At 40.0% G+C, this 26,614-nt stretch overlaps 5 protein-coding genes across 13 annotated transcripts in view; 3 read left to right on the top strand and 2 right to left on the bottom strand.

Annotated features, from left to right (window-relative positions):
• Nucleotides 1-1,547, bottom strand: part of col9a1a (collagen, type IX, alpha 1a) — a 21,601-nt gene extending 20,054 nt beyond the window's left edge. For both annotated transcript variants that reach the window (XM_024290247.2, XM_024290248.2), the window contains exon 1: nucleotides 1,431-1,547. The gene's annotated coding sequence lies outside the window, so the exon portion shown is untranslated. The remainder of the gene's footprint in view (nucleotides 1-1,430) is intronic.
• LOC112157497 (hydrolethalus syndrome protein 1 homolog) lies at nucleotides 1,026-7,704 on the top strand. Of its 5 annotated transcripts, XM_036214233.1 has the most exons (13): nucleotides 1,027-1,180; nucleotides 2,678-2,747; nucleotides 3,284-3,352; nucleotides 3,423-3,484; nucleotides 3,690-3,892; nucleotides 4,930-4,961; nucleotides 5,186-5,343; nucleotides 5,427-5,466; nucleotides 5,539-5,590; nucleotides 6,697-6,778; nucleotides 6,868-6,894; nucleotides 7,132-7,282; nucleotides 7,371-7,704. In XM_036214233.1, the coding sequence occupies exons 2-12, from the start codon at nucleotides 2,693-2,695 to the stop codon at nucleotides 7,264-7,266; spliced, it is 915 nt and encodes a 304-aa protein (XP_036070126.1). In that variant the 5' UTR covers nucleotides 1,027-1,180; nucleotides 2,678-2,692; the 3' UTR covers nucleotides 7,267-7,282; nucleotides 7,371-7,704. The 5 variants fall into 5 exon arrangements, with proteins under 5 accessions (XP_024146025.1, XP_036070126.1, XP_024146024.1 ...); XM_024290256.2 differs by lacking the exon at nucleotides 7,371-7,704 and having other exon boundaries at nucleotides 3,693-3,892; nucleotides 7,132-7,316; XM_024290255.2 differs by lacking the exon at nucleotides 7,371-7,704 and having other exon boundaries at nucleotides 7,132-7,316.
• On the top strand, nucleotides 7,371-21,282 carry LOC112157496 (hydrolethalus syndrome protein 1 homolog). Of its 4 annotated transcripts, none has more exons than XM_024290251.2 (13): nucleotides 7,371-7,496; nucleotides 7,846-8,056; nucleotides 8,784-8,901; nucleotides 9,158-9,268; nucleotides 9,339-9,409; nucleotides 9,526-9,731; nucleotides 15,924-15,979; nucleotides 18,357-18,514; nucleotides 18,600-18,645; nucleotides 19,438-19,492; nucleotides 20,710-20,791; nucleotides 20,882-20,908; nucleotides 21,104-21,282. In XM_024290251.2, the coding sequence occupies exons 3-13, from the start codon at nucleotides 8,802-8,804 to the stop codon at nucleotides 21,236-21,238; spliced, it is 1,047 nt and encodes a 348-aa protein (XP_024146019.1). In that variant the 5' UTR covers nucleotides 7,371-7,496; nucleotides 7,846-8,056; nucleotides 8,784-8,801; the 3' UTR covers nucleotides 21,239-21,282. The 4 variants fall into 4 exon arrangements, with proteins under 4 accessions (XP_024146019.1, XP_024146018.1, XP_024146021.1 ...); XM_024290250.2 differs by having other exon boundaries at nucleotides 9,523-9,731; XM_024290253.2 differs by lacking the exons at nucleotides 18,357-18,514; nucleotides 18,600-18,645 and having other exon boundaries at nucleotides 9,523-9,731.
• Nucleotides 16,006-18,343, top strand: LOC112157494 (trichohyalin-like). Its single transcript, XM_024290249.2, has one exon. It carries the CDS (start codon nucleotides 16,466-16,468, stop codon nucleotides 18,107-18,109), a length of 1,644 nt encoding a protein of 547 aa, XP_024146017.1. The 5' UTR covers nucleotides 16,006-16,465; the 3' UTR covers nucleotides 18,110-18,343.
• mrpl4 (mitochondrial ribosomal protein L4) lies at nucleotides 20,970-26,614 on the bottom strand. Its single transcript, XM_024290259.2, has 9 exons — nucleotides 26,424-26,614; nucleotides 24,844-24,925; nucleotides 24,592-24,763; nucleotides 24,477-24,528; nucleotides 24,236-24,353; nucleotides 24,058-24,164; nucleotides 21,682-21,791; nucleotides 21,535-21,608; nucleotides 20,970-21,471 (listed from the first exon to the last, which is right to left on the bottom strand). The coding sequence occupies exons 1-9, from the start codon at nucleotides 26,469-26,471 to the stop codon at nucleotides 21,326-21,328; spliced, it is 909 nt and encodes a 302-aa protein (XP_024146027.1). The 5' UTR covers nucleotides 26,472-26,614; the 3' UTR covers nucleotides 20,970-21,325.

Here is a 26,614-nt window from a genome sequence, read left to right as displayed (position 1 = left end):
GACCTAAAGTGTGTTTTGGGTTTTGAGACCTCTTAACTGCACTACAAAAATTAATACAGACACAGTTTTATATGCATTGTCCTTCAATAACTAACTACATAAATAAAAAAATAAAAAAATCAACATTTCCCAAATTTTTCCCATTTTTTGTGTTTTTTCTGAAATGTATTTATTCTTAAAAAACTATAATCGTAGAATCTGCATCCAAACAGCCCACAATAGAGCAACATTAAAACTATTTTAGGACATATTTAGTTTGCGTCCGAGTTTCTTTATTATGCACTACATGCTGCAGCATATAATGCATTAGTCATTTTGTAGAACCGTCCAAATCTACAATTCTAAAATCTCATGCTCTAGAAATTTCTCAGAAAACAGTGTGCATCGATGCTCACTAGATTAATAAAGACCACAATGCATTAAACAATTTTTGGGGAATTTATTGTTTAAAAATCATCCAGGTTTTCATCAGTCTGCATGGTGGTGCAGTGGTTAGCATTCTTGTCTCACAGTTCAAATCCCAGCTGGGACGTTAATGTGTGGAGTTTGTCATCCCAGTGCATGGGTGGGTTTTTCCTGGACATTCCGTCTTCCTCCAACAATCCAAAAGTAGTAGGTAACTCTAGTGTCCCTTGGTGTGCATCAGTAATGTAGTGAGCATGGTGTCTGAATAGTTTCTTAAAACCCAGGAAACTGGATAGTCCCACACTATTTTTTATAGCAGTTTTTTTTAAATTGACTTATTAAACAAAACAAAGCATGGGATTATGTATGTATACAGGTGAAGACAAAATTAATTCAATTTAAGCATTAGTAAAATAGAAAATAAAATGTAACATAAACAGAATTAACAACACAAATTTTGATTTTAAATATACATATAAATACAATTAAAATGAAATTTCTAAATGTACTCAGAAATCTAAGTTAAATTGGGAGGCATCAATATATAAGTGACCCCAACAAAATCTTCCATAATACCATTTTTTTCATTTAAATTTGAATGTACATGTAATGCCTCTCCTCTCCACTAGGTGGAGCCGCGCACTGAAGCGAAGACGAAGAAGAAGGGCGGTTGTTTTCCGCCGCTGGCGCCATTTTTAAAGCTCCGTAACAGTTGTTGCTGTCACGGTGCTGTCCGGTTTCGCCTTTGGTGACAAATAACTCCCCCGGTGTGTCGGTAAGAGCTCCGCCGTTCACTTTATGTGTCATTTTGTGTCTATTTTAGCCGCTAGCACGAAACAACACTAACATTTAATATATATTTTTAGGTTTTTGTAAGTTTGATAATAATAATAAAGTATATGTTGGATCCGACCGAGCCGTTACAACATTTAAAAATCCAAATAATTTATACATTTGCGCAAACACGAGATTTAATAATCATTCGAGATATTAAAACTGTTCGCTAAAGTTGGAACGATATTCACAGATTCGGACGTCCGGGCTCAACAGCTCCTCTGATAAACGTTCAAATGTGACAGACAGTATCTCAACCATTTTGTATCAACAGAGAGAGTGAGCTACAAATGCATTTCTAAAGAAAGAAGATCGTTTTTCTGCCGTTTAGGTGAACCAAACATGACAGTTGGAGGCTGACTCCGCCCTCAGCCCAGAGTAAAAAAGAAATGCAAAAAAGGGGGCGGGGCTCCCGTCTGAATATGTGAAAAAATAAAAGCAGACAATAACTTTCTTCATTTTTAATTTTTTGCTGTAACCTTTGTTATAGTTGGACAAAAAGGTCATGTTTAGTTAGCACAGAAAGTTAGATGGTTTTAGCTTTAATATTTTCAGAGCTATTGATTATTTTGACTAAATATGATTCATATTCACATATACAAAACAAAGAAAGTGAATTTCTGCTTCAGTCTTTGTTGTAGCAGGACAGTGACGACATGATTGGTCAATAAAGAAAGTTAGATAACTGTAGTTTTAATATTTTCATAGCTATCAAGCATTTGTATTATGTTTTAAATCTCTACCAACATATATATAAAAAAACGGTACAATTAAGTAAAGAATTATTATTGTAGCTTGACTATGGTGATGAACTCTCATTACTAGCTCATATAAATGCAGAAATGTATTATCTTTTGACAGATTATTGATAATTAGATCATTGAAGATTATTGAGACTTCTTCTTTATTGTTCGTTTGTATTTTGTTTTTTTTTCCCCTTACAAAATTTGTTTTTGTTAATCTTTAAAAAAATCTTTAAAAAAAAGTCAGCTTTTGAATTTTAATATTTGACTCTTTATGTTATAAATCTAGGTCATAATTATGTTAAAAAGTTACGGTTTTAAAGTTTTAAAAATGTAGTTTTATGTAGTTCTATAAATGATTTTCCTGTTCGGTCCACGACCTAAAGTGTGTTTTGGATTTTGGCCCCCCCGTGATTGAGTTTGACACTCCTGCGTTAAAAGAACAAGTGTGGGTTCAGAGAGATTCCTGTTTTTATTATTAGGATTGGAAACGGTTTCTTTCAAGCAATCAAAAGCATATCAAACATTTTCCTTTTTTAGGCGTCAAATTGATTGGAAAATACTCAAATGTTTATCAAGTAATTAATGTAATTATTGTACAAAAACATGTTTGTTATTTTGTATATTGAACATCCTAAAACTGTTAACATGTTATTATTTTAATGTTTCTCCCTGTTGATTTTTTCCTCCCAAAGTGACCTCAGAAGACGATGGATCACCTGGATTCCTCGGAGGAGGAAATCCTGCAGCCGCTGGCTGACCTCGGTAGGGCCACCAACCATTATTTCAATGGTCGACTAATTGGATCACGTGTAAACCAGGAGTACAACATGTTAACCATCTTTAGACTTAAACTTTTAATTAAGAGGATACTTGATCAACTGTTAATGAATCCTGCAGCTTCTTTCCTTCATTAGTTTCTGGTATTAAAAATAGATTCAATCAAATGAGGTCGGCATCTAAAACAAGGAACTATTTTTCACTAAAGATAAAGTTTTGGTCTCACTGACTCAAACGGAGCTAAAGTACAGTTTGTGCTGAACGCTCACAGCTGTATTTAACTTCACTACACTCTGATTGTAGAATTCCAGACTGTACGATGTTCTTGGTTGTAGCAGTAAAGTTAACATAGACTGGATCTCCTTAGAGAGATGTTCTGCAGCAGAGACTTTCACTCTGAAGCGTCTCTTTCCTTCAGGGCATAAGTATGCAGGTGTGAACACCTGTGTCACAATTTAAAAGTTGGTTCATTTAAAGTCTGAGGTATTTTCATAAACTGTAAAAAGATTTCTTTGTTTTAGGTCTGGAGGAAGTGAAAAATCCTTCTGAGGAAACTCAGACGAGTCCTCCTTCTTCTGCTGAAGAAAAAGGTTTGAAGTTTATTTACAAAAATCAGTGAATTCTTGTTAAACTTTTGCTAAGTTTTTGTTCTTTTTACAGTAAGTGAAGAATCCTTCAGAAGCTCTGAAGGATTCTTACAGGAGGAAGGAGAAGATGAAGAGGTGAAAAGACGTCTTTGTTCTTTTTTTGTCTGTATTCTATTTTCTAATCAATGCATTTCATTATTTCTGACATGAGTTTGAAATAATTGTGTGTTTTGTCCTGTAATTTTCATAATCTATGCTTGAAATAAACCAATCAGCCAATATTTGACTTCTTTAAAAGCGTGAAGTCTTCAGTCCGAATGAAAACTTGTTTTGTGTGAAGCAGCTGCTCAGCACTCATACGATCGGAGGTTCTGGATCCCAGCAGGACTCCTACGCTCGGACCTCTGTGGCTCCAAAGCTCCGCCTCCTGACCCGGCAGCAGGTGGAGCCGGGTGAGGATGAGGATGAAGATGAGGACAAAGCTGACTCGTCTGACAGCTCAGACTCACGGCAGAGGCGGTTCCCCAAGAAGAAGGTTCTGAGGTGAGTTAAGTTCTGCTACATTTACTTACAGTAAGTAAAAAAGGCTCCACAGTAATGTGAAATTAATGCAGTTAGAACCAGAAAAATGTTAAAAATCAAATAAAGACTAAAAGAAGACGAGGAGGAGGTCTGCAGGTCTGTGTTTTTTTTGCACATAAAACTAAATCAGACTTTCAGAGATTTCAGTAATCTTGGCATCAAAACGTTCATCTCGTTCTGGACATTACTGCTAGAATATTTGGTATTTATAAACTTTATAGTTTTTGAAATATTGAGCAAAATATGCCCCAAAGGAAATGAATGAGAGTCTTCAAATTTTATCATTTTAAGTAGATTACAAACAAACATTTACATATTTTTATGGGTTATGTTTCCATATTTATAGTAATTTTAAAAAATGGAGTTCAGCTAATATGTAGCAACATGCTAACGTTTTTTGGCTAATTTGTTATCTACTGAGATTTTTTAGGCTAATTTAGAGTTTAGCTTCTATTTTAGCAACAGGCTAATGTTTTTAAAATGTTGTCTTTTTTAACCTATGGACAAAATATTTTATATGAGGTACAAATCAAGAATTACTCAGACAGAAATCAGAGTGAGTCTATTTTCTCTCCACATAAGGTACATTTGAGTTTTTCTTGTCTTGATTTTACTTTTTTAAGAAGAAATGCAAGAATTTCACTGGAAGGATTTTGGTTTAACTTTTCGTAATTTTTATTTAGTGTTACATGACAAGATGTTATTGTTGATATTAAAACTGTAACAAATGAGTGAGATTTAATGAGAAGTTTTTGTTGTCATGAACACATTTTAATTTATCATTTGTGAAATAAACTCCTCCTTGTGTAAATGTGTGGACTGCATCTGCACACCTCATCCTTATTTTGATTCTTCATCATGATTTTATCTCCGATTGTGTGTTCTTGTATCTTATTCCAGTACTGCTGACTGCCCACCTGCAGTTAAATACCGCCTACAATCACAGTGAGTACTGTGAATCTCTGAACTGAAAGTCAAACTTGATTTGTATTTTTCAGGGAACCGTCTCTGATCTGTGACGAGCAGAAGGGTAAGAGTTCATTTCTGCTCTGACCTCTGCACACCTGGAAGCTCTGAAGCTGACCGTCATCACGTTCAGGACGGAAGAACATGGAACCTCCTGGATGTTCTCAGTTTCTACTTTTTCTTTTTAGGCTTTAAAGTCAAATGTTTATTTTGAAACAAAATGTTTTCTTCTGGAGAAATCCAGAAGATGTTTTGGTGAACGTCGGCTCTCCGGATGTTTCTCTGCAGCTGACCGTCAGTTAGAGCGCCTGGCGGATCTCTTCGTTCCTGCAGGGCCGTGTGGGCGGGACTTGGAGGCGGAGACAGACGACTTGAGCCCCTCCCCCTTCTCAGAGGAGACTGGCAGCGTCTCTACGAGCGGCATCAGACCAAGCACCAGAACCACGGTGAGCTTCCAGAAGCTTCCTCCAGATCCCAGATGGAGACGTGTCTGTAACCACAGATCCCGGCTCTGTTTTTCCCCCAACAGACCCGAACGCGCAGCGAGGGCGACCCGCGACACCGGTCCTGTGAGTCCAACATAGACCGACATTTTTGTTCTGTTTGTTCAGCCACAGTTCTGACAAACTCGTCTGTTTCAGTCGTCCGACCCGTGAGGATCGAGTGGACGAACGACTCTGACCCAGTGACGTTGTAAGTTCAGAACCGGTTCCTGTGAGGGGAGGCGGTCCGACTGAGCTGCGGCCAAAATGAGCCTCTGCAGATTTCCTTTAAACAGAAGAAATCTTAACCAAGAATTCTTATTTCAAGAAAAAAAAATCCTGTCAGACATTTTCTCACAAACTAACATTATTTTGATGCTGAAAAAGTTTCCTGAAGATTTTTCTTAAAACAAGTCTTAACTTTTCTGAGATTCAGTTTTTGCTGTTCAGTTTCATTCCTCAAAATTTGCGTCCTAAATGAAGGATTGTGTGACCCACATTTCTACACGTCCCACTGATTCAGAATTAGTCAGTGTTCACACTATAATGTTCCTGTTTTTCTTTATTTCTTTAGTATTATGTTTCGTTTTTTAGGCTATAGTTTAGCTAATACTTTAGCCACGAGCTAGCTGTTTTGGCTAATTAGGCTTTTTATTTAGTTGTTTAGGCCATTCAGCTACATGCTAGCTGTTTTGACTAACTTAGGCCTTTTTTTTCATCATTTTTTTAATCTATATTGTCCTGTCCAACATCTGAGCAAACAGATACGAGCTGAAAGCCTCTTGTGTTAGACAGATTTTACTGTCACAACAGAAGTTATTACATTTCTGACACACAAAGTGTATATTTGTATAAACCCCCTCAGCGTTTTCAGCTATTAGATTGAGCGTTTTTAACTATTGTTTTCAACATTTTCAGCTATTAGCACTAGCATCTTCAGCTCACAGCATTCACATTATCACAGGTAATGCTATATATCTAGATCATTATTGGGTTTCTGAGACTTTTATTATGAAAGTATCTGTGCTCCAAAACCAGCAGCCCTTAATGTGAACTATTGACACTAAAGTAGATTTTAAATTACAAATAATTTGATTTTTAATTTATTTTTTAGTTATTTTACTTTCTAAAAGTAAACATTGTCTGTATGACATCGTCATGGATCTAAAATGTTTAAATGAACACAAACGTTAACATTTTCCTGTAAATTACACAAATCTATCTCAAAAACAGGAAGAATCTCACAGCTTCATCTAAACTGAACCATCTCAGGTTTTCTGCTTCACATTCAGACGTTTCACATCTTTGTCTCTGCAGGTATTACAAGTACAAACGGTTCTGGGAGAGTTTCATACGTCCTTGGGACAGAGAAAGGAGGGCTCTTCGTTGGGAGATTCAGGTATGACATGCAGCTTTACAAAACGAAAAAAAAAAACCCCAAAACATCCTGTTAAGTTTTTCAAAGTAAAAGACTTTTTTGTTCTGCAGAAGCAGCTGGTCTATCAGCCTCCACCTGTAAGTATTCTCTCTGTGCTTTCATTTACAATATTTAGAACTTGTAGGATACATTTCCAGCTGAAGTTTGAGATATTAAGAGATTTATTTTGGAGAAGAACCTCCAGAAGAACAAGAACAGCCATTTTTCATTTTATTTCAACATTTTCCACAGAAGTTTGTGCAGGTTTCATATTTGGATCTCGATGTTTGAACCTCCACCAGCCTCTCACTCACCGCTCCTCTTCCTCGTTTCAGCCGAGACGTCGCAGAGTTTTTCAGTCCAACCCCCACGTCATTGCGATGGAGAAAAAGCGCTCGGAGATCCGCAGGGAGATCAGGAACCGTCTCGCCAGCTGCCATCCGCCACTGAAGTCCAGCCACTGGCGATGAGGCTGCAGCTCTTCTAGTATTTTTAATAAATTTTTACTTTTAAACCTCAACGTCTTCTTTGTAGAAAGTGGTTTGGGTCAGTGAGGTCCACAGGATGTTTTCAGGGATCTATTCAGCTCTGAAAGCAGCAGCAGAACCGATCAACCGTCTGAATCTACAACTCTGATGTCCATTGCTCTTGAAATTTCCGAGAAGCCTCTGCGGGAAATCCTCAATCCTCAATAGATTGGGTAATTAAGACGATAATACATTGAACAATTTTGGGGGATAAATGAGAATTTTTTTTTTTCTTTTTCTTTTAATATAAGCATCCATGTTTCCATTAGGCTGCACAATGGTGCAGTGGTAAGACCTCTCGTATCACTGTGAGAAAACTCTAGTTTAAATCTCAGCGTTCCCATGTGTGCATCAGTAATATAGAGTATGATGTCTGAATCGTTTTTTAAAACCCAAACTATTCATTTGTTTGTTTGTTTCTTTGTTTGTGTATTTCTCTATTTAAAGTACTTAGGAAAAAGGGAGGGAATTAAGATACAGCCTTTGTTTTCAGTCACATGTAATGTCTCCCTCCTCCACTAGGTGGTGGCGGTGAGCCGCGCGCTCAGCCTCGCTCACGAAGAAGAAGAAGGGCGGATGTTTACCGCCGCTGGCGTCACTTTTAAAGCTCGTAAACGGTCGTTGTCTTGGTGCTGTTCGGCGGAACCTGCAAACATCAGAACCGAAACCTTCCCGTGAGGTCCGGTTTCGTCGTTGTGGACTCCCGGTGACAAATAACTCATCCGGTGTGCCGGTAAGAGCTCCGCCGTTCACTTTAGACGGTCTTTTGTGTCTATTAACATTAGCCGTTAGCATGAAACAAAGCTAACTAACATGTTTTATTATTTATTATAATATTTAAAGTATATGTAGATGGTTCAGAGTGAGGCGTTACAACATTTTAAATGCATCTTAATGCATCAAATTAATACATTTGCCTATGCACAAGATTAAAAAATTATTCAAGATAAAAACATTTTTTTTCAACTTAAAACAAAGAAAACAACATAGAATAAAAATGAAAACGCGACCTCTTCTGTATAAAGGTTTGATTATTTAAAAAAAAATCCACCCATCATGTGCAGCTTCTTTTTGTAGTTTTGTATTTCTGTTTTTTTAATCCACAAACTTGGTTTTAAATAACCTTTTTTATTTTGATTTATTTTAATTTTTGACTCTTTAAATGAATAAATTGTGGGTTTGAGGAGATTCTTGTTTTTATTGATTATTAGGATTGGATTAGAACCAATTTATTTCAATTAATGAAAGCAAGAATAACCCATAAACGATAAAACTATCTGATCTTTATGGCCATACAAAGACATGTCAAATATATGCATTTTATGCTTACTATGTAAGAAATGCAATTATTACTCATACAAAAGCATATTTGTATATTGAACATGCCACACTAAAACTATTAACGTAATATTATTTTAAAGTTTCTTCTTTTTGATTTTTGTGTCCCCCCCCCCCCTAAGTGATTTTAACAGAACACGATGGATCACCTGGATTTCTCCGAGAAGGAAATCCGGCAGCAGCTGGCTGTCCTCGGCTACAGGAACATTCCCAAACACAAACTGCTGGAATTTAAGAAAGGTTGGTATCCTGGAGAGTCAAATATTCCTGCTGAGTTTGATGATATCTGAGCTGATCAGGTTCTCTCTGTTTAGTATTTTCTTTTGCAAAAATGTTGCATTTCTTTGATGTGTTTTGACTGCAGTCTGCCACAGAAAGTTTTGCGCCCACTGTCACGATCAGCTGTTTTCTGTGGGCGTGGCCACAAACCGTCTGTTGGTCTGAGGTATTTTCCTAAACTTGTGTCTTAGAGAACCCAGAATTCCCTTTGTTTCAGGTCTGGAGGAGGTGATTCATGGTGGATCGTGGAAAAGCCCGACCTCCACCGCTCAGATGAACCACTCTGAGAAAACTCAGTCGAGTCCTCCGGCTTTTACCAAAGAAAAAGGTTTGAAGTTTGTTTACAAAAGTCAGTGAATTCATGTTAAACTTTTGCTAAGTTTTTGTTCTTTTCACAGTAAGTAAAGAATTCTTTAGAAGCTCTGAAGGATTTTTCTTACATGAAGGAAGAGCAGAGCACAACAAACAGGTGAAAATATATTTTTCTTTGTTTTTTTATTTTTTTATTTGACTTTTTGTGAATTTCCTGAAAAACAAACGCATGAAGTCTTCAGTCCGAATGAAAACTTGTTTTGTGTGAAGCAGCTGCTCAGCACTCATACGATCGGAGGTTCTGGATCCCAGCAGGACTCCTACGCTCAGAACTCTGTGGCTCCAAAGCTCCACTTCCCGACGGGGGGCCCGACCCGGCTGCAGGTGGAGCCGGATGAGGACGTGAAGGACTCGTCTGACAGCGACAGCTGGTGTTCGGACTCACGGCAGAGGCGGTTCCTCAAGAGGAAGGTTCTGAGGTGGGTTCTGGTGAAGATCAGTTCTTCTCCAGTTCAGCTACATTTATCTACAGTAAAGTAAAAAAGGCTCCACAGCACAAACACAGTGATGTCAAAGAATGTAATTAGAACCAGAAAAATGTTAAAATCATATGAAAACTGAAATAAGATCCCGAGTCCTACACAGAGGAGGTCTGCAGGTCGATCTCCCAAGTATCTTTAAAGGCCGGTTTATTCTAATCACTGCGGCGCAGTGGTCACATGACCATCGGAGCAGAATCGCCCCGTCGCTGCAGAATGGGACATCCGCGAATGCGACTGGAATTTCACGCCTGTAGTGCAAATCCCGCCATTTACCGTGTTTATTTCAGCGATTAACGTGATGGCGGAGAAAACTCCCAGATTATTATGAAAACTGAGGAAGGATGGAAACCTCTAGAACACTTCCATGAGGGAGCACAGAGAGCCGGAACTGCTGGAGGAAAATCAAACCAGATACTAGAACATGACTTCAACTCAAGATGGAGAAATCTGAGGGACGTTCTCGCAGAGGAGAAGATGAAACTACTGGAAGATGTGATGATCCAGGAGGCTGCTTGGAATCATTTTAAGTTGATGTCTTTTCAGGAACCTTTCATCAACCGTCGTTCTACTGAGAGAAATAAAGCAAAGTATATATCATTTATTTTAAAAATAATCACATAAAAAATAGAGAAATGATCAAATTATTTAGATAATTTTTTTCTTTACCATAGTCAAGGTTGGGTATTTGGGTGTGGCTTAGATCTATGATTGACTGTTGGGCTATGTAGCATATTCTGGGTCCTCAATGTGTAGAGTGGGTTGTCTTTATGTTCAATGAAAACACAAACAAACCAAGAGAGAGAGAGAGATGCAAGTTTCTCCATAATTCCCTAACTTCCAAGTCCACTGGAAAGTTGTGTAAGCTAGTAGATTTTTGACGACTGAAGGCAACACACCAGGCTACGAGCCATGCTAACGCTAACAACCACAACAGAATCAAAGATGGGCGGGGCTTTTATGCCGGAGCTCAGAGCATGATGACGTCACACTTCTGAGACTTACACCAGCTGACCAATCAGAAAATTCAACTGTAATACATCGTTTCAGCCTGTAGATGGCAGCACACATGCAGTTTTAGACTATTTTCAGGAACTGAACAAGTTTATTTTAATTTGTCAAAAATTTGGCAACAACCAACAGCCAGTACTTTTAAAGTCCAATTTATAGATGTCGACAGCCAAAGAAGTTGATTTAGGGTTTGGCTAACCTTTAGATAATTAACCAGATCTTTTAATTTTTGCTAGTTTTGAATGTAAAAAAAGTGGTTGAGTATGATTGTAAAAACCAAATAACTCAGATTTGATGATATTTTGTCGCTTAAACAAATAAAAACTAAAATTTCTTCTGTGACCCAAAAAAATGACAGAAACAAACATTTGATAATGATCTAACAGAGTTAGAAAATGTATTTGCATTTCCAATTCACTCAAAAATAATATTTATAACAGACAGAGGAACAAATATATTGAGAAATAAAACATCTTGTCTTATTTTGAACATACGCTGTAAAAATTGAAACACCGGATAAATTAACAAAAATTCATTTACAATTATTAGTTTTCATCAAAATAAACAAATGTTTGATGTTTTTCTGAACTTAAAAAAATCATTTTATAAAAATGTATATTTTCAAATGTAACAAATGACAGAATTCTTGTTAATTGATCCAATGTTTCACTTTTTCCAGTGTATATTTTATTAATCTGCAGTAAACAAACGTTCTCTTTCTGTTCTTCCTGGACCTTCTCTGTCCGTTTTCCAACATCTCTTCTGTCCAGTTTATGACTTTTTTATTTTGAACTCTGTCGTTCCTCAGCTTCCTGGATCACTATTTAACCCTTTAACAGCTGAGCCTCAAACAGTCTGAACTTTAGACTCTGACAGGGTCGGAGAATGTCCCGTAAATGTCTTTTGCTCCTTTTTCACTGAAGACATTGAATTTGAATATCATTATTTCACCATTTACTCTGTGTCATAATAGTGTTAAAACTATTTAAATGTTTAAAAAATATATAAATTTGTTTTTTTAGAGTTTTTAATGAGAAAAACAGTGCTGTATAACATGAACAGAAGCTTTTACATGATAAGTTAGTATTAAACAAGTCTAAATTTACAACATAATTTCTGTATCTTTGTCTCTGAATGTGCAGAAACGGTTCATAAAATGTGAACGATCTACAGACGTTTTGCTCACAGAGCAGTTCTGTCCTCCTGATGCTGCCAGTGATGGTTTGTCTGGCTGCAGGTGGAGATCAGATCATACGTCTGACACTTCCAGGAAGTTGGTGCAGAGTTTGAAGCATCGCTGGTGATGGTTTCCTGTTTTTAGAGAAGTTTGAACACCTGGGATGCGTCTGGGGTTGAACCTGAGTGAATGAGGGTCTCCATCTTCAGGTTCTGCATCTGTCCTACTCTGATGTTGATGTGGTGAGCAGCTTTGGTCTCTGACCGCATCACCAGAGCCTCCAGCATCCTCACGTTCTCCAGCATCTCCCTCTGTGGTCCTGCAGCTTCATCAGCTCACAGGATCTCACAGGATCTCTAGAGGAAAGATGGATTTCATTTATTGGGATATTTGTTTCCTGAACAAAAGATTTCTTATAAGTTATGAGTCAAAAATAAGGTCACTTACATTTGAGTGACATTTCTTTCATGCTAGAAAGTGATTCTTTTAGGAAAACAACCCACAAATGCATCTCCTCAAACGTTACCTTTTCTCTACAAAAATGACTCCTTCTGCTCCTTCAGTCTCAACGTCTTCTCTGAACCTCCATGGAGGTTTTATTACCCCGGATGGTCGTCTTTTAGACATTTCTCTTTTTTTTTTTTGCTGTAATAAAAACTCCTTTTGACCGCTCTCTGCATCGCTCCACCGCTCCGTCTGTCTTACCGGTAAACAAAGAAGCTTCCGGGTGAGATTACCGTAATGACACCGTGTGGACAATAAAGTTCAACGTCTCAGCTTTCAGAAACTGTTGGAATTTCTCTAGTAGAGCAAACTGTTAAAAATCACGATGATTCAAAGAGCGCTTGTGCAAATGTTTTGTGTTTCTAAACGGGTTTACTCTGTTGTTCCTTTGATATTCACTATTTCTTCTTCTCCAGTTTCTCTTTAGTCGTCCTGTAGTGCAGCGATGTCAAATCATAACTGCATATGTACATCAATGTGCAGATTAGCAAATCCTTCACTTTATTTACCATGACAAAACAACATATTCTTACGGCATTGATTAGTTATTGCGTACACAGCGGGAATTCAACATTTTTTAAAGATATTTAAACCCATGACGCTTTTATTTATCAGCACTCCCAAAGAAGAGGAAGACTGTGATGCGCAACACCTCGTCACCAATGAAGATGAGGCTGGAATCCCACGACCCACAACCAGCCCTGCAGCAGCAGAACCCCTCCATCCCCGGCCGAAGAGGAGTAAAGACAGCGCTGCCCTGGATCCAGTAGATGGCGCTCTACTGAAGTTCATTCAGGCCAAGTTCAAGACAGTCGCCGAGGAAGAAAAAGATCCAGAAGTCGTGTTTGGGAAGATGGTAGCTACCTCGCTTGCAGCGTTGTCGAGGCGGAACCGTGGACTGGCAAAGCTGAAGATCCAACACGTCCTGTATGAAATGGAGCAGAAAGATCTGGAAAGTGAACTGCCAACAACTAATTCACCCAGCATGCATCAGGCAGAGCCGGAGATGAGCACTTCCTGGGACACGACACAGGAAGTGAAGCCATTCCATCAGTGTTAGAGAAGTCAGGGTCATGAAAACCTGGAAAAGGTTTGGAAATGGCAATTTCAGTATTAAAAAATAGTTTAATATGACATTTGCATCTGAATTGTGAAAGAAGTTCAACTTTGCGCTCATCATTTGGAAGTGTCCCCCCCCCCCCTGCAGAATGGTTCAGTCCAGTCCAGAGACGCAGGAGTTAGCTAGCAGAGCAGCGTTGGGCCGTTTCCAGCTCAACTATTTGGATTTTTCTGGCCAAAAACTGCTTTAGGCGACTGGATATAATCGGTTTGGGTCTCGAGCTTTTAAGGAAATATGTTTCAAAGACGGACAAGCGGTCGGGGGAGGAGGGTGGAGCTAAGCAGTGTCTCACCTGTCTTCATGAGACTTAAAGCATACTGATAATAAATATGTGATCACTAATCTGTTCCATAAATGGAACTTATATATCATTTTTATCCTACAATCGCTGTATTTTCTGTATTTCTTGTTCAGTTTCAAAATCATTAATACATTCGCTGCAGCGGAAACTGCGGAGTCCACCACTGACATTGGGGGCGTGGTCAACTCTGCATGTGCTTTTAAAGCAAAAGCTGAAATTGCATTATAATGTCAACTTTATAAAACCACTTTTTTTGTTTTACAGTATTTTGATCTTTTCCTGTGCCACAGTATCACAAATTTAAATGAAAATACCTTCAAATGAGACTTTTCTAAGGAAATGGTGGGTTTGATTAAGAGTACATCAGTTAGATGAATTTTCTGGTCATAAATAACTAATCACATATAAACATTGATCACATGACAGCAGTAATCATGACACGCTTTAATTCAGCAGCGTCGACTACAATAGTCTGACTAAAATCTGCTGATTTTAAGTTTTCAAAGTTCAGTTAAAGGTTTTGGAAAATCATTGCTAAGAAAGTTCACGAACCCTGAAAGGTACAATTGTTAAACGGGACATTTCTAGCTTTGTCTTATTTTTGGGGAGAAGAGTTTTACAGGAAGCATTTTGGTTTAACTATTCTTTATTTTTATTTAGTGTTGCATAACAAGATGTTATTGTTACGGCAGATATTAAAACGGACAAATGATTAAGATTTAATCAGAAGTCTCTGTTGACTTGAACACACTGTAATTGTTCATTTGCTGAAATAAATCTGGTCCGTGTGAGTATTTCACATCACATATACAGTTTATTGTTGTATTATTTCACTCTGATTTCCTTTGATCTTCATGTGATGAGGCTCTGTCAGCTCTTTCAGTGTTTTGGCATTTACTGAAAATTTTTAGGCTATTTTGGAGTTTTGCTAATATTTTACTTACATATTAGCTTTTTGGCTAATTCCAGAACTCGTTGGTGTTTTTTAGCAAATTTGGCATTAGCTTCATTTTAGCAACATGCTAGCTGTTTTGACTAAATTAGATTTTTCCAAGTTTTGTAGACAATTTTCCAGTTTAGCTAACATTTTAGCACTATGCTAGCTCTTTAGGCTAAATTATGCATTTTTCCAGGTTTTGCTAACTTGGTATTTAACTAATATTTTAGCAAGCTTTTTGCTTCTGCTTTTTCAACTATCGGATTCAGCATTTTCAGCTATTATCTTTGGCATCTTCAGGGGCCACAGTCAGCTTACAGCATTTTACACTTGGATTATTGCTGGTAATGCTATATATCTAGTCGTCTCATGCTTTCAATCAGTAGCTCCCAAACAAAGAGGGAAATTCAGGATAATGGGCTCCACTAGTCTTTGGATGGAAATGAAACCTAATCATCTTTTAAAGCCTCCCAAATGGCGCCGCATGTTTCGTTGAAAACTTTGTTCACAGAAGCCTTTCCTGAACAAAAACCGTCTTAACTCGCATGTATCCAGAGGGTGAATGACGGTCGTTTTTTGGGAGATTCAGGGATTCTGTTTGTCCCAGTCTATAAGTGGCCCTAATGGAAACGCAGAAGGTCGTCAAACCTGTTGATTGACACACAGATGTACCTGAAGAGCTCTTGGTCATCTTGTGAAAATTGGATGTTTTGCAAAAGTGAATGGAATTCGCGTCTTTTCTTTCCATCTCATGTTCAGAGGACCAACATACCACTTCCTCCTCTTCTCCCTGCTCGCTCTCCGACTCAGCAGAAGAATGATCATGATGTCATCCGTGTTAAAAATGAACGCTGGAGACAATCGCGTCGCTTTAAAAGTGTAAACGCCACTCAGAAGTTCATCGCTGTTGTCGCAGACATTTGCAAGCGAAACTGGCCGACCTGCAACTGATGCAAAGACCGATCGTGTTGAAGCATAAACCGGCTTTTAATCATCCCTCTGTAAATGTGCATCTAGACAACACATACTGTGAATCTTTGGATTTAAAGTCAAACTTGTTTTTTTTATTTTTTATTTTCCAGGAAACATGGAGGTCAGTCTCTGGTCTGCGATGAATCGATCTACAGTGAAGACTCAGGTATTTCTGTGACTTCATTCAGAAACTCCAGAAAACCTTCAACAAAATGAAATCAAGTTGATCTAAACTGTTATGGGTTAAAATGCTCCGTTTAAATATTTAAATGTTTATAAAAATCCCTTCATGCCCAGAAAATTCTGCAGTTTTCTCTAAAATATTGATTCAAAAAACACTTTTAAGCTGCTTCTCTGCATTTTCAAAAATTCTGCTGCTTTTAACCAAAAGTGGATGAAAAAACTCTTTAAATCTGTCCATTTTCTTGATGACATCTGTTGGTTTTTGGAGCTGGTTCAGCATCAGAAAGACATTTCCATCCAAACCTCAGAACTTCTGGATGTGAAGTTTGTTTGGAGGGAAACCGCACAGGCCTCGGTCACCAGCAGAGGGAGCCGTTCAGCTGGGATGTTCTTGGATGTCGGCTAATCTTCTTAGCTCCTTCCTTAAGTCCTCGGCCTTCACTGATCTCACTGTTCCTCCAGAGGAGTCATGTACAGAATGTGTAACGCCGCGTGGGACCAAGAGAGCGACGGAGACAGGAGTTCTCTCTGCTCCTCCTTTTGGTCTGATGGAGAACAGCAGCAGGAGGAGGTTGAGAGGATGGGCGGTCCAGACCCAAAGACTTCAGAGGAGCCAAAGAACCGGGGGAGCTTCAAAACAGAAGATCTGAAAACCGACGATGATGATGAAGTCAGCCGCTCTGACAGCGCAGCCGTCAGCCTGATGACCTCCGGCTACGGAACATGGAGACCAGAGGAGCAGGACGGAGGAGAACACAGAGAGGAACGATCCAGCCGAGGAGATCTGTCCGAAACGAGAGATGAAGATGAAGAGCGGCGGTCTCTCGTCGGCTTTGAGGAATTTAAGATCAGAGATGATCTGGATCTGAACGGAACAACCGTCTGCAGGGTGGAGGAAGAGGAGAAGAAACGCGAGCGTGAAGGAACGCCATCAGAGGAGCTTCACAGAGACGCTCAAAAACATCAACTCTCCCAGAAGGAGGAGCACCTGGAAGATGAGGAGAGCCTGGAGGATGAAGAGCGCCTGGAGGATGAAGAGAGCCTGGAGGATGAAGAGCGCCTGGAGGATGAAGAGAGCCTGGAGGATGAAGAGAGCCTGGAGGATGAAGAGAGCCTGGAGGATGAAGAGAGCCTGGAGGATGAAGAGAGCCTGGAGGATGAGGAGCGCCTGGAGGATGAGGAGCACCTGGAGGACGAGGAGTGCCTGGAGGATGAGGAGAGGTTGAAGGATGAGGAGCACATGAAGGGCGAGGAATGCCTCCAGAAAAAAGAACTCCTGGAAGATGAGGAGCGCCTGGAGGATGAGGAACACCTGGATGATGAGGAGCACCTGGAGGATGAGGAGCGCCTGGAGGATGAGGAGCGTCTGAAGGATGTGGAGCACCTGGAGGATGATGAGAGCCTGGAGGATGAAGAAAACCTGGAGGATGAGGAGCGTCTGAAGGATGTGGAGCACCTGGAGGATGATGAGAGCCTGGAGGATGAGGAGCGTCTGAAGGATGAAGAAAGCCTGGAGGATGAAGAGAGCCTGGAGGATAAGGAGCACCTGGAGGATGAGGAGCACATGAAGGGCGAGGAATGCTTCCAGAAAAAAGAACTCCTGGAGGATGAAGAGAGCCTGGAAGATAAGGAGAGCCTGGAGGATGAAGAGAGCCTGGAGGATGAGGAGCGTCTGAAGGATGTGGAGCACCTGGAGGATGAAGAGAGCCTGGAGGATAAGGAGCACCTGGAAGATGAGGAGAGCCTGGAGGATGAAGAGAGCCTGGAAGATAAGGAGCACCTGGAAGATGAAAAGAGCCTGGAGGATAAGGAGCACCTGGAGGATAAGGAGCACCTGGAAGATGAAGTTCGCCTGTTGGGTGAAGCGGGCCTCCGGGACGAGGAGCTCCTGAAAGACGAGGCACACCTGGAGGATGATGTCAGTCTGGAAGGTGACAGAGGATCTGAGTTGAGCAAAGAGGCAGAGATCAGAGAAGAAGCTGAAGATCCAGACGAATCTTGGAGCCACAAAGACATCAAGTTCATCGACTCTCGGCTGGATTCCAGCTGGACGCCGAGCGGGCCGATGTGGGCGGAGCAGCAGCAGCAGCAGCAGAAGGGTAAAAGTTTATGAACGGGGGTCCTTCATTTCTGCTTTGACCTTCGCACACCTGGATGGTTTGAATCCTCGTGAGAACCTGGAGCTCCACCGTCGATGAACTCGGAAGTGGAACATAGAACCTCCTGAATGTTTTCAGCTTGTTTTCTTTTTAGGTTTTAAAGTCAAATGTTTGTTTTAGAAACAAAATATTTTCCAGAAGAAGTTTTTTCCTCTGCAGCGTTCAGGAGTAAACGTCGACTCTCCGGATGTTTCTCTGCAGCCAGCTGTCTGGAGGAGCGTCTGGCAGATCTTCACTTTCCTGCAGCGGCGGATGGGCGGGACTTGGAGGTGGAGAGTGACGATTGGAGCCCCTCCCCCCGCTCAGAGGAGACTGACAGCGTCTCTACGAGTGCCTTCGAGTCCTACATGAGAACCTTGGTGAGCGTCCAGAAGCTTCCTCCAGATCCCAGAATGGAGGCGTGTCTCTAACCACAGATCCCGCTGCTGTTTTTCCCTCCAACAGACCCGAACACACAGCGAAGGCGACCTCCGACCCAAACCCAAGTCCTGTAAGTCCCACAGAGTCGTTCTAAGTTTAAGTCCAAGTTTGATTCATTTATATAGCGCCTTAAATGGATTACTGTCTCAAAATGACTTTTAGATAAAAATGGTTTCACCTTCACCTGCTGCCTCAGAAGAAGCTGGAGTTAACTCCTGAGTTGAGTTTAAAATCGGTCTATCTTAAACCCAGCTTAGACATGGACTGTTTAACCCTCGTGCTCTCTTATGGGGTCCAGATGACCCAACGTTTAATGTAAACGAGCCTAGGAGAGCGGAAGGGTTACGATGAGGAGGACCCAGCCCACCGAGGAGGGGTCACTGGAGCTCCTAGGACCAAACACCATCACTTCTGTTTTTATCATTAAAACTTTAAAAGCTGAAGGCCGTCCAGTCTTTGATGTCTTATAAACAAGACAGTCATGGTGTAACGGAGCCTCCTGTCTTTATTGGTGAATAAATCTGACTGTCGTCAGGGTAACAATGAAAGGAGACTCTCAGGAAGGAGGTACAGAGATAATAGAAGTGGTCCTACAATAGAACCCTGTGGAACCCCAAACTACAGTTGAGCAGTTGAAGAGTTGGATCCAGACATGCTCACACAGAGTCCTGTCAGATAAAGACAGTCCCAGCCTCAGACGACTGGAGGACGGACTCGGATGGGTCAAAGAAATGAGGTCTGATGTTAGCAACCTTCTGAATGACAACATGAAACAGACGTTACACCATCCAGAAGATGCTTCATAGCAGTCAGGCTGTTCTGCTGGACAGAGCTGAGCTTCTGACAAACTCCTGTGTTTCAGTCATCCGACCCGTGAGGAACCAGCAGACCGTCAAGAAGTGCGACCCGGTGGCAAAGTAAGTTCAGAACCGGTTCCTGTGACGTGTTTCCTCTCAGACATGTTTCCTTAAACTAAGATTATTTTGATGCTTTCTTACAAGACAGAAAAGAAGACTTTTTTTCTCCATTCAGCTTCATTCTTCAAAGTTTTTGTCCTAAAGCAGAGCAACCTTTAACAGTAAAACAGGATCGCTTTCTACTAGTCTTAGCAGCATAGTCTTACTTTAGAAAATTTGGATTTGCATTCATGACCTTCTTTTCTTTGATAAATATAAATTATGTCTATTTCTTGGCACTAACAAAAGCAAAAATATAAAAAGAACCTAGCATCTCTCAAAATGTTAATTTCTGTCCCCCAACATTTGACAGAAGCTCAAATAACTGCTTTTGAAAAATAAAAGCTGCTCTGTGCCAAACAGGAGCATCTCAGTGCAGCTAGTATGTGGTTTTAACTCATAAAAAAATCAAATGTTTTGCTTTGCATATCAAATCTGTTCATTCTGGAGGTAGAGTTGAACAAACGAGACGTCTTCGGGTCAACAGGATCTAAAAACCATCAGTTTATCATCTATGTGAACCTCAGACATCAATTTATACATTTAACTAATCTAAATTAAATAAATGCTAATTAAGTAATCCTTACTTTATTTTATTTTTTCTTTTAGTTCTTTTTCCACCAATGTGTCCTCAGCAGTCTTTCACTGTTGGGTTTTGTTATTTTAGTTTGGGGTTGGTAGTCTTAGGTTGCAGGCTTTGTTTGTTTTCTTTGGGTAGTTTTAGGAGGAGCTGCAGACTCAGACGGTCGACATGTTTGGGTCAGCAGTCTCCATGACTGATTTAATGTTTGGTCGAGGAGAAACAATGGAGAGATAAGTCACATGTGGATCTGGAGCTGCAGTTTGAAGACTCCTGAACTAAATGAAGGATTTGTTTAAACCACTTTTCTACAACATTTGAAGTTTCATAATTATTTATTACTGGATTTCTGAGACTTTTATTGTGAAAGTATTTATGCGCTAAACCTTAAATCAGTGTGAAATATTGATACAAAAATAGATTTAAATGTCAAATTATTTGGTTCTTAATTTTTTTAAGCTTTTTTTACTCTAAAATTTTACATTGTGACGTCATGGATCTACAATGTTTAAATTATTTCAATGAACATTTCCAGTAAATTATGACGATCTCACAGCTTCATCTAAATCGTCTCACATTTTCATGTTTGTCTCTGCAGGTATTTCGAGTACAAGCAGATCTGGGAGATGTTCAAACTTCCTGGAGAGAAGGACAGGAAAGCTCTCCGCTGGGAGATTCGGGTATGAAATGGAGCTCCACAAAAAACAAAAAACCTAAACCAAACTTCCTGTCCAGTTTTTCAAAGTAAAAGACTTTGTTTTGTTCTGCAGGAGCGTCTGGCCTATCAGCCTCCACCTGTAAGTATTCTCTCTGTGCTTCCATGGATAAACTTTAGAACTTGTAGAATAAATCTGAGGCTTTTGAAGCTGCAGTTTGAGATTTATTTTGGGAAAAAAACCTTCTGGAGAACAAGGACAGACATTTTTATTTCAAGATGTTCCACAGAAGTTTGTGTAGAAATGTCAGACAGCTCTTCTTCTTCTTCGTTTCAGCCGAAACCTCGCAGAGTGTTTGAGCCCAACTCGTACGTGGTGCCAACAGAGAAGAAGCGCTCGGCGCTCCGCTGGGAGGTCAGGAACCGGCTGGCCAACAGCCTCCAGCCACACAAGTTCAGCTCCCAGCCGTGAGGCTTCAGCTCCTCGAGTCTTTTTAATAAATGTTTACTTTTAAACTTCCTCGTCTCCTCAGTAGAGCCCGGTGTGGGTGGGCGGGTCTCAGGGGAGGTCGCGGTAGGGCAGCCTGAACGGGTACAGCGGCGAGTAGCGCTGGTCGTGCCACAGCAGCTTGTCCTCCAGGAACTTGATGGTTTCCAGCGTCAGGACGACGGCTTCGTGCTTCAGCATGCTGTGCACGTTTAGCCCTGAGAGGAAGAGCGCCGGTCAGCAAACATCCAGAACCTTCACTGGGTTCAGCTGAGACTCACCGATGGCCGGGATGAGGTTCACCTTCTTCAGATCCGCCGTGGCCCGCAGGAGGTTTTCAGGAAACTCTTCAGCTCTGAAAGCAGCAGCGCCGAACATCAACCACGTCGGGGTTCTGTAACCATGACGACGACGATGAAGATACTCACACGTCGACGATGAGGACCGACTCCCCCCACTGCCTGTGTCTGATCAGGTCCTGCAGGTACTGAGAGTCTGGAGTCGGGACGTTCAGAGAGTCCACCACGTGAAGGTAGTCCTGCAGACCAGAAGATGTTTGACTCTGCAGACGCTGTCGGACCAGAACACTGATTCTCCCAGAATTCATGCTGTTTAGGTGAAGTTTAATGAGAACGCTTCTTCATAAAACATCCTGACTACCAGGAGGGTGGAGAGGAATTCTAAACCGGAACATCTCCCAACAGCAGAATTTACTCCGTTTGGTTCCTTAAAGGAGATTTGGAGCTTTTCAATGATGCCAAATGTGAAAAGTTCTTTAAAAAATGTGACTCAACTTTTTTTCTCTGGTAGTCAGAAGGATATTAAACTATCTGTACAGATTCTGCCTTTCATGAATCAAACCTGCAGTAACTTCTATCTGCCAACAGGTGGAGCCCTCGAGTCTTTTCTTAGGGAAGTTCGCCCTCCAGAAGTTTCATGAGTAGTTAAAAAAAAAGAATCATTTTAGAGGGAAAGTTACGTCTTAGCCCTTTTTTTGTCCAAATGATGAAGCTAAAGTTTATTTAAAAAAAAAATAACAGTCTAAGTCAATCACACAAGAGGCCAAAATCCAAAACACGCCTGAGGTCGGGGGCTGAACAGGATGAACATTTAATGAAGACTCTAAAACTACATTTTTAAAACTTCAACTATTAGTCATAATTATGTGCTGAAAATGCTGAAATTGATAGCAAAAATATTAGCTAAACGCCAAATTAGCCTAAAAAATCTTAGTAAATGTCAAAAAGCTAACAGAATGCCAATTTTTTTAAACTTTAAAACCGTAACTTGTTAACATAATTCTGAATAATAAAAAGGCAGGAATATTATTCCAGAATAAATCATCTTAAACCTTAAATAACTTTCAATATTTTACTCTCTATAAAAACATATTTTGTCAAAATTATACAAGTTAGAAATGAGAACAAGATAACATCGGGTCATTAATAACTATAAAATAAAATGATCTGGAGGACCGAATAGAATACCCCGGAGGGCCGGATCCGGCCCCCGGGCCTTGACTTTGACACATGAGGTCTAAGTAGTTAAATTCCTCTGCTGTTTCTTTTCTTCCTTCTTAAATTCTCTTCTCTATTTCTTTTCTGCTTCATCTCAGTCTTTAAAATGATCAAATTTACTCAAACAGGTTAAAGGGAACTATAAAAACTCTTTTCTACTGTCTTGTTGTGATAAGCAGAGGAATAAAGTAAATCAACATTTGAATTATGGTATTAATAAGAGTTTTGTATCCAATATTTTTTGTTTTGCTCAGAAAATTTCTCCTATTTTTTATGTGGTATTTTGGAGAACTCTGGACCAGATGTTTTTACTTTTTAATTGTTCAACTTTAAAAAATATCCCTCAGTGGTGTCAAAGCGAAGGTTAAAAGTATCCATCCATCCATTTTCTTGACCGCTTCTTCCCTTTCGGGGTCGCGGGGTGCCGGAGCCTATCCCGGCTGCTGATGGGCGAAGGCGGGGTACACCCTGGACAGGTCGCCAGTCTGTCGCAGGGCCTCAATCACACACCCATTCACTCTCACATTCACACCTAGGGGCAATTTAGAGTCACCAAGTAACCTATGAAGCATGTTTTTGGACGGTGGGAGGAAGCCGGAGTCCCCGGTGAAAACCCACGCATGCACGGGGAGAACATGCAAACTCCACACAGAAAGGTCCCAGCCGGGATTCGAACCGGGGCCTTCTTGCTGTGAGGCGAGAGCGCTAACCACTGCGCCACCGTGCAGCCCTCAGGTTAAAAGTATTTTATTAATATTAAAAAAAATTAAAAAAGATAACCTTTAAGTTTTATTTTAATCTCTTACTGTGCCACAATGTCACAAATGTAAATAAAATACCTGAAAGAGGCTTTTAACAGCAAATATAGGTTAAAATTGTGATTAAAACAGATCAATTAGATTGATTACAGGTCTTGATTAATTACAGATTACAGCACTACAGATTCTCCCTTTCATCAATCAAACCTGCAGTGACTTCTATCTGCCAGCAGATGGAGCTCTTCGGTGTTTTCTTAGGGGAAGTTCAGTCTCAAAGTTTCAGAGTAAAACTTATTTCCTCTTTCTTCTGTTGAGGATCGTTCTTAACATTCGTCTTCTGATAAGTGACTCAAACTAAAGTTGAAATTTGATTTTTTTCCAAACACATTCATGACAAAAACTCCCAGAAATAAAAACTAAGATAATTATGCTAAAGTGTTGAGTCTCTTTTTTTGATCTTCTACTTTCGGTCTGGTTGGTTAATTAATCCTGGATTTGGTTAATAAAAGAAGAAGCGTCAGCGTTTTACCTGAGCCATCTTAGCGCTCAGAGCCACTTTCAGCCCCTGGACTCGAACCTTCATGGGTAACATGTAGTAGTAGCTGGTCGGCCCTCGAGGTCCGTGGGACACCCCGCCTGAGGAGCACAGGGGGGGGTCAGCAGGGAGCGGACGGCGTTTGAAGGACGTGTGACGATCTGTCACTCACCTCCTCGCCATATCGGGGACCGGATGCTTCCGTGGCGAGCTTTCCCGCTCCCCTTCTGTCTCCAGGGTTTCTTGCCCCCGCCCCTGACCTCCGACCTGACCTTTGTGTGGGCGTGACTCTGACGAAACACGAGTGAACGAGTACAGAACTCTGACGCTGCAGCAGAAATGAACTAAAACACTTCTGAACATGAACGAACATCGACTCTTTTCTGATGTGGAATAAACTGAGTTCAACTTACGACTCTTTTGTAGTTTCTTTGCCATTTCTCTACGTCGTGAAGAATATCCATTCTGAAAACAGATAAAGGATCATTTGTTTATGGAAAAAATGTAAAAAAGAGAAACATTTTCTACCTTGGATTAACTCCAAAGACATCGGGGTGGAGCTGAGCCAGCCCCAGCGGCTCGCCGTCCTCCGTCAGCAGAGACTCCACCCACGTCTGCATGGGGCTCAGGTGAGCAGGGACGGCAGCGTCACACCTCCTCAGGAGGGGCAGGGAGCAGTCTGCCAGGGGAGGGGGACGCCCTGCGGAGAACAAACCCATCAGAAGGCTCCGATGCTCCAGCTGGAACTTCAAACGCAAAATATTCATATTCTGGTCGTACTGAGTCTGGACGGATCCACGAGGTTTGCAGGGAGGTGTAAGTTTGGAGGAAGAGCGCCCTCTGCTGGGAAAGACGAGCAAAACTGAGGAAAGAAAAACATTCAAGTTTGGGATCAACATTTAGTGCTACAAAAAAATATTTTAATAGTCGACTAATCGGGTCATTCACAAACTGGGTGTAAATCACACATCTTAACCATCATTAGCTTTAAACTAACTGAAGAATAGATATATAGCGTTACCTGAAATAGTGCTAGTGTGAATGCTGTAAGATGAATTTAGCCGCTGAAGATGCTAGTACTGATAGCTGAAGATGCTGACATGGATGGCTAAAAAGGCTGAAGCTGATAGCCAGGTAAAATTGTAGTTAAGCACAAAAAAGCCTAAATTAGCCAAAACAGCTAGCATGCAGCTGAAATATTAGCTAAACTCCAAATTAGCCTAAAAAACCTTAATAGTCCAAAAGGCTAGCAGAACATGATTATAACTTTCAACTTTACTAAACTCTGACTCCGTATAACATAAAGTAACAACTAATTGACTATTAAATATCATGGCACTTGTACAATGAAATTTAAAAGCAATCAATCTTCCTTGGTGCAGAAGCTATATCATTAAAATATAGAAGAGAAGTTTAAGAGTATAAAGGTATAAAACAAAATCCTAGTGGTTGACTTAAAACATATTCCTATTGAAAGACATAAATATAAATACTAAAAGATAAAACAATAAAACCAAGCACACATCTCCCATTCTGCATACATCATACATATTATTGCGCAGAAACCTTTAAGTTGAATTTAAAGAGACTATTGCTCTTGGATAAAAACTGTTTTTGATTAGTTGACTAATCGTGGCAGCTCACTAACATGTAAGACCTTTTAAATGTTTAGTAGCTGGGCTTTTAAGTCATTGAAAAATAAATAAATAATTGAATACTTAATCAACTATAAAGTGACTTACTTTAGAAAAACACTGAATAAATTACTTTAGATCATTTCCCAAAAGAGAGAATCTGGTATTTAAGTGTTTTTTACATTCTGACAGTTTTTCTTATTCTAAAGGAAGAAAAATACTATTTTTATATCAAGTATTTAAAAAAAACCTATTTTTTAAAAATGTCCTGACCTAAGATGTTCAAAACATCACAAAGGTGCAGCAACTTTACAACAGAAACAGTAAAACAGACGATAAAAAGAAAGAAAACAAAAGACATTTACAAATAAAATCTCATTTAGATTTTTAAAGAATTTGACCACAAAATGTAAAAAAGCTTAATAGAAATATAACCATATTTTTTTTTAATAAAGACAGAGGTTAATAACTATATTTTGTTTATATTAATGTGTATTTTATTTTTTATACGTTTTAAAAACTTATGTTACATTGAATGAGCAACAAAGGACGTAGATCTGCAATATTTATTTACAATAAGCTGACAAAGAGCACCAAACCTAAAAATATGTTTCTGTGTGCTTAGAGTAAATCTCTATTGATCTAAATGATCTTAAAACGATTGATCTCGGGTCAAACGCCGCCAGCGTTTCCTGCTGAAAACAGATCCGTTTATGTCGAACTCACCCTTTTAGCGACTCCTCTGCCAAAAACTGCGACTGTAAACCGAAACATTTCTCTGAATTTCACCCTCACAGTAATATTTGATAATTATTTAAACAACATTTAACGCGCATTTTATCAGAATAGTGCGTGAAAGGTCGTGAAGGATCCACCGTGGTGTGTGGCGCCTGGCTGGCGCAGGTTGATGACGTCAC

This window comes from Oryzias melastigma, linkage group LG1 (assembly GCF_002922805.2).
Source record: "Oryzias melastigma strain HK-1 linkage group LG1, ASM292280v2, whole genome shotgun sequence".
NCBI classification, from domain to species: Eukaryota; Metazoa; Chordata; class Actinopteri; order Beloniformes; family Adrianichthyidae; genus Oryzias; species Oryzias melastigma.
This window is presented reverse-complemented; position numbering and strand designations above follow the sequence as displayed.